The sequence below is a fragment of the Zingiber officinale genome, unplaced genomic scaffold (genome assembly GCF_018446385.1).
Source record: "Zingiber officinale cultivar Zhangliang unplaced genomic scaffold, Zo_v1.1 ctg167, whole genome shotgun sequence".
NCBI classification, from domain to species: Eukaryota; Viridiplantae; Streptophyta; class Magnoliopsida; order Zingiberales; family Zingiberaceae; genus Zingiber; species Zingiber officinale.
The window spans coordinates 591,648-598,653 of record NW_024589857.1 but is presented as its reverse complement, the minus strand read 5'-3'; the positions used below and the strand labels follow the sequence as shown (position 1 = coordinate 598,653).

Below are 7,006 nucleotides of genomic sequence, written 5' to 3'. Positions count from 1 at the left end.
CAATATTGTCCCTATTTTCAGTTGCATGTCACCCCCTTTCTTTTCTTTTTATTTCCTTAAAATGCCTTTTAGATTTGTTGACAGTTGAGTTTTTTTAATTTTAAGGGGCATTTTAAAAATTGGAAAGGTAGAATAAATGGAACTACCTATGAATAAGTAAATAACAATAAATGATAGGAGTAAATTGAGAGAGAGATTTCCAAGTTGTTTTTTCCTGGCGATTTAATTTCGCTTTTCTCGCTTCACTCTACAACCTCAAAGTTTGGTGGCAGTCGCCGTAATTGCGCGAACCTCTTTATTCCTCTCTCTCTCTTTCGCTCGATTGATCTCGCTCAACCTCTCTCTCTCTTGCTTCGCTCGACGCGGCGATTCTGGATCTGCTGGTGCCGCCACGCCCTAGGGTTTTATGAGCCAGCCCCTCCGGAGCTTCCTCTTCGTCCTCCAGCGGCGTCGCTGGAGCGCCGCCAGTTTGGACTCTTGGAATGACGAAATGGTAGCACTTCTGACGAGTTGAGATGTCGGGGCTCCTGATGCTTGTGTTTTCGCTGCTCCGTCTGGCTCCGAATCGCACCGGTATGGGCCTCCCCCACTCTGTTTTCCGGCATTTTGGGCAAGATCGCGTCCTTTTTGGCCGATGACGCGTTTTCTTTAGTTTTCGGAAGGTGCTTTTCTCGGCAGCTGGGATTTGGCTGGTTCTCGGCTTCTAGTTAGATGGCCGAGGAAAAAGTGGGGAATGCAGTCTCGTGCTTCGCTAAATTTGTTATTTTGGGCGCTTTGGTTGATGAATATAAGTTGTAACTTCACAGCAACTTCTCGATGTGAAGTTATGAATCTCGAGAGTGGCATGTTGCGCTAGTGATTTCTTGAAACTGATTGGTGCTTTCATGGGTTAGCTGATGCATCAAAATTTGGTTGTGTCGGCGTATCTACGCTTTATATGATACTATCTGTTAAATTCATTATCATAGAATTTTCTATCTTAGTGAAAAGTAGCTTTAGTAAAGTACTTTGGTTTTGGTGTTGACTTTTTGCTTAATAATAAAAAACACTGTTTACTAATTGCTAGGTTAAGGTATTTCGACCTCTGTAGGGAGAAAAAAGACAAAATTTGATTGCTTAGAAAATTAAGAATTTTTCTTGCTCAGAACAAATGATTGATATTATTGCCTGCAAGTAGTTTCTATGCAGAATTATTTGGAAAAAATAACATTGCAAATACCAACTGTGGTTGACTGCATGACTCGGTTGCAAGTTCTTGTTGATTTTCTGCATGCATTGTCGCAGGCTAGTAGAGATGAGCGTTAGAATCATTGCTTACCATTCTCCTGGATTTTGTACTTTTAAGAGAGAAAGGGATGGTATTAATTCTTCTCTCACCACTCTTCTCAATTACAAAGGCCACCCAAAACTAGAGTTCGAATCATCATTAGTTGACTGCATGCAAGGTTACAACCTGGAAAACCAGAATTGTAGATTGCAACATTAATTCTAAGATGTGGCTTACCCTATTTCCATTTACTTTTCATTGATATCGAAGTGTTGTAGATTACAACGATTAAGTTCACCGTGCAACAAATATTTTTGGTTCATTGTGGTTTCTCGTTCCCTTGAGGTCTATTTTTTTTTTTAACTTCATTTGTATTACCACTTGATATATAGGTGTACATTATTTTATTCTGCCCATGTATATTTAACCATTATTTATTTATTTTCTGATTTGTTGGCAACATTACAGGCAATCATTATAATTTTCCAAGTTACTTGTGCAGGACTGCATATGGCAATGGATCAGGCAGTATCTCCAACAAACTCACCCAAACTGTGGAATTTAACACCTTTAGGTCTTGCACCTTCTCCAGTTGTCTCTCCTAAACATCATGGTAAACTGCATTTTGATTTTGAAAATACTTATCTTGCCTTGACGGTTCTTGAAAAAGCCAATTATATTTGATCATCTTCAGGTTCACACTTGAGACATCATTGGGTGAAACACCATAGAAGTTTGCCGCCTGCTCCCTCACCAACCTCAGTGACACCAGAACAATCTCAGGGTGTGGTTTGTTCTGCTTGAACAAAACTTGCGACAGTTTAGTTAATTATGTCATTGATGATGCATCAATGAGGATTCTAGTTAGCATGATTAACCTGTTTGCATTTATTATTCATCTTCAAACAGGTTGTGATGAAATATCTTGCTCAGATCCACTCACTTCAACCCCAATTGGTTCACCTTGTGGGTGTGTCTACCCCATGCAAGTTGGAATTGATCTTGCTGTAGCACCATTTGAACTATTCTCTAGAATTGCTGAGCTTGAAGTTGAAGTTGCAGCTGGCACGTTTCTGAAACAAAGTCAAGTAAGAATAATGGGTGCCACTGCTAGCACTAAGGACCCAGAAAAGACAACAGTTAGTATTGACCTAGTGCCTCTAGGTGAGAAGTTTGATAAGATGTCTGCATTGCTGACTTACCAAAGATTTTGGCAAAAGAAAGTGCCAATAAACATGTCTCTTTTTGGTGAGTATGATGTGTTATACGTTCGTTATCCAGGTAATTCCATGCTCCTCTTTACATATGTTATCAACATGCCAACTTTGTAGTGCCCTAAGAATCTGAGAACACCATGCAGGACTGCCTTCTCCACCACCCTCTTTTGGTGAGTCATTGGGTCCAAGTGTTGGAGGTCATCAAGATCCACTCACAGCAAATATATCAATGCACAAGAAGCAGAAATTTAATGGAAGAATAGTCGCCATAATTGTGTTATCTTCATTCATACTTATGCTGATATGCTTTGGCGCAGTGTGCATGACTCTGAGATTGAAGAAGCTTGGTCGATCTTCTAGCTCTGTTGAACCTACATGTACTTCCTCAATAATTCGAAAAACAGGTAAACCATTATTTAGTAGCCTTTCCGGTATATCCTATGATGCATATTTACTGTTGTATTTATCTGCAAAAGCCAATGCCACTGAGAGGAGATTTAAACTGGTAATGAATCATCTTTCCTAGTATCAAATATTACAAAAAGATTGTCAAAATGAAGATTGAGCAATCAATTGACAAAAACTTCCAGTTTCTTTTAATAGTACAGTTAACAAAAAAAATCCAGCTAATCCTCACACAAGCACTTCATTACTAGATTGTTTCTTGTAATAGCACAATTCAGTAAAATCTTGACTGGAGCATTTCTGGACCTGCATGTTGCACATAAACAGCTCCCAGCTTGCTCCCTCAAGTTCACTTCCTCTTCGTCACTCAACTTTCAAGATCTTAAAACTTCATCTAGAAAGAGACCTTAACAAGAATACTTTTATTTGATTTAATTCTGGAATCAGGCTTTCTAGAGATGAATAATCCAGTTCTTTGTGTTCTCAATTATTTTCTCAATTTATACATTCAACTTTCATAACCTGTGACTGAATCTGGACCAGTCTTGTTTTAAACAATGGAGAACAAAGAGACAGCTCCAATTATTTTGGCCTGATCATCAGGTTTTGTCTGCTATTCTTAACATTGCACATACTGTAGTCATAAATTTTGTATTTACATGTCATAACTTTGTCACACAACCACTGATAGGATCTCATGCTGCAAGCATCATACCTGCAGTTAATTGAAAACCTTATTTTTTAACTACTCAGAACTGAAAGTGTACTTCTTGCGATAATAGAAACTATGGTAACTATGTTGATATTTTCTTCCAGGGATTCATAATCAGTTGGTATTACTAGCAAGATAAACTTTACATAAAAAGTTCATGACAGGATAAGACCTATAATGTAGAGTGCTGACACCAAATACTGAGGGTTCATGACTTGTTTTATTGTGGATAATTAATCAATTATTGAGTACATGATTCATAATCAGAACATCAATTGTTCTCTTTTTTGTATAGCACATCTATATGGTGGTTTTTTTTACTTTTATTTTCTATTCTTTTTTAGGCTCCTATCAATTTTTCCCTCTGCTTTATTTTCAATAAGCATTTTCTATCTGCATTCTTTCTGCTTCTATCTTGAATGCCTTTCTAGTGTGACAAATACTGATAATAAGTTGATTCAATTGCACTGATGGGTATTACTAGTCAATAATTGCTTATCTATTGATGCTTGCATATAGTTTCTCAATTACTGTATTATTGCTGTTTCCATGATTCCATATCCATGCATGCGGTTTGTTGCCCATCTAGATGTAATCTATCTGTTCTTTGTAATTCAAAGATGGTTTTCAGTTTGCACTGCAATTGCACTGTATATTCAGAGCCTTGATCACTTACAGATTTACGTATTGTGTCTTTCTACTTGTGATCTTTGTTTTATGACTTCCACTATATTGTCATTTGTCGTAATTCTATGTGCATTCACGCAGGCAATAGATCGATATTATCAAGTAGTTTAGCCAGCTCGATGTCAATGTCCTTTGTTTCCGCCATACCTACCTGCCCACCTTCAGTGAGGACTTTTTCAGTATCTGAGCTTGAGAAGGCTACAGACAAGTTCAGTTCTAGAAAGTTTCTGGGCAAAGGTGGGTTTGGACGGGTTTACCATGGTGTCATGGATGATGGTGCTGAGGTTGCTGTTAAACTGCTTACCAAGGAGGACCAAAATGGCGATCGAGAATTTATTACTGAAGTAGAAACACTTAGTCGATTACACCATCGTAATCTTGTCAAACTGATTGGTATATGCATTGAAGATGGAATCCGGTGTTTGGTATATGAATTTGTTCGCAATGGAAGTGTTGAGTCCCATCTTCATGGTATGCATCTTCCTGGTTCCTTATCTGTGGAATTATCACTGCTAAAGCATGGTGCCTGATAAAATCTAGAAGTTCCTTGAGAATAATCTGTTCTTTTTAATTTGTTTTGTTTGAGCCTATAAACTACTAAGACTCCTTGCGTTTTTTAGCAACATGTACCATTTTAATTTTTGACTCTACTCAAATTGCTGTTTTATGATAGTGCTTGCTGGAATTTCAGGCCCTGATAAAATGAAGCAACCTCTTGACTGGGACTCGCGGATGAAAATTGCCCTTGGTGCAGCAAGAGGACTAGCATATCTGCACGAGGATTCCACTCCTCGTGTCATACACCGTGATTTCAAGGCCAGTAATATCCTACTCGAGGCTGATTTTACTCCCAAAGTTTCAGATTTTGGGTTGGCTAGGGAAGCATCGGAAGGAATTCATCACATTTCCACCCAGGTCATGGGTACCTTTGGGTAACGTTATATTTCTCTTCTACCATCACCTTGGTTTGCAGTCATCTGTTGTCGTTGTAGTTATAATTACATGATTTCGTTTGGATGAAATGGCACAATGATGATCATAACTTGTTATTCTACTTTCTGCCTGCTAAATCTTGTCATTTTGATATTCTGATATTTTTCATGTGGAACACACATCTGCTAGCTAGTTGACAAAGATGAATTGAGATACGCACCTTGCCTAACATGACATATCGCATAGATTCCACTGCATATACTAGAGTCCTAATCATGACCTTGCAGGTATGTTGCACCGGAATATGCTATGACTGGACACCTCCTCGTTAAAAGTGATGTTTACAGCTACGGGGTCGTATTGCTCGAGCTTTTGTCTGGGAGGAAGCCAGTATATATATCTCAGTCTCAAGGTCCAGAGAACCTTGTTACGTGGGCACGCCCTTTGCTTACTACCACAGAAGGATTGGAACAATTGGTGGATCCATTGTTAGGCGGAAAGTACAACTTTGAGAATATGGCAAAGGTAGCAGCAATTGCATCCATGTGCGTACAGACAGAGGCATCGCAAAGGCCATTCATGGGAGAAGTGGTACAAGCATTGAAACTGATATGCAATGACATGGACGAAGCCTGCGATAATTCTGTCAGCCACAGGGAGGAATCGGTGGGCACAGACTGCGATTTCAAGGGTGACTTTGACAGTGAGAGCAGTTGGTGGAACAGCGCTACACCGCGAATGACATACGGAGGAGCTGCTTCTTTCATGACCATGGAGTATAGCTCAGGGCCCATGGACGAGATCCAGAGACCCCATTCGGCATCGAATTTAGTCAGTGGGATTGAAGGCTTGGTCAGGCCGAATAGATCCGGGCCATTGCGGACAAAGAGGAAGAGACAACCATTCCACAGATTGAGAGGGAGCATGAGTGACCACGGTCATCCTTACGCTGTGTCGAGGCCCTGAAAGCAGCCACAGCTCCTTGGTTCAAGATACGTTCGAGGAAATGCTCATTCCTGTCATTTTTCCATGGTGATGTACAGCTTCGAGAGGCGTCTATTCGCAAGCCATAACTTGATTTCTCATTTGTGTTATATCAATTCGTTTGTCGTCGTCGTCATTCCAAAAGTCTCTAATGTTACACGAGGTCCACTGTGCTTCCTCGCTTGTTACTAACGTTCTTGTGATCTTTTACAAATTTACTAGGTTTTGCAGTAGTTGGAAGTTTGTAAGTAATCGATGGTAGAATTCTTACTGCAAATGCTCATGTTCTATGTTCTATAATCATAGGTCAACTTCACTTGACCTTATGAGCTTGATGAGATATTGTTCTTTAAGCGTGATTACAGTTGACTGCTTTTAGAGGGATTGATCAAAAGTTGACCATGGTTGGAGCGTTAGTTCCTTCTCTCGACAAATTCAACATTTACTGAGAACTATTGGATTTTTTTTATTTTGAAAGAATTTAAACAACAACATATATATATATATATATATATATATATATATATATATATATATATATATATATATATATATATATGTATATAATTTTAATACTTGTAGAATCCTGGGTGTCCTACATTACAAAAAAAAGTGGAACCGTCACCTTAGCGGCCCCCTGGGTCTGGCCCCACAGATATCCAGAGGTGATAAATTACGATTAAGCTGGACAGGAGGGGTGACTGGGGGTCGAGTGGAATTTAAAGCGCAGCAAATCGAGATTTTACGCCCGTGTGCAACTGGCGACCCTCGACCCCTGAACCTCCATTGCAAGCGTCAGAC

General features: G+C 39.4%; 1 protein-coding gene across 2 annotated transcripts; it reads left to right on the top strand.

Annotated features, from left to right (window-relative positions):
• Positions 1–229: 229 nt before the first annotated feature.
• LOC122036473 (receptor-like serine/threonine-protein kinase ALE2) lies at positions 230–6,583 on the top strand. 2 transcript variants are annotated; one of them, XM_042595795.1, is made up of 8 exons: positions 230–573; positions 1,770–1,880; positions 1,962–2,051; positions 2,177–2,548; positions 2,628–2,888; positions 4,370–4,759; positions 4,980–5,220; positions 5,509–6,583. In XM_042595795.1, the coding sequence occupies exons 1-8, from the start codon at positions 516–518 to the stop codon at positions 6,185–6,187; spliced, it is 2,202 nt and encodes a 733-aa protein (XP_042451729.1). In that variant the 5' UTR covers positions 230–515; the 3' UTR covers positions 6,188–6,583. The 2 variants fall into 2 exon arrangements, with proteins under 2 accessions (XP_042451729.1, XP_042451730.1); XM_042595796.1 differs by lacking the exon at positions 230–573 and adding an exon at positions 754–888.
• The last annotated feature ends 423 nt before the right edge of the window (positions 6,584–7,006 follow it).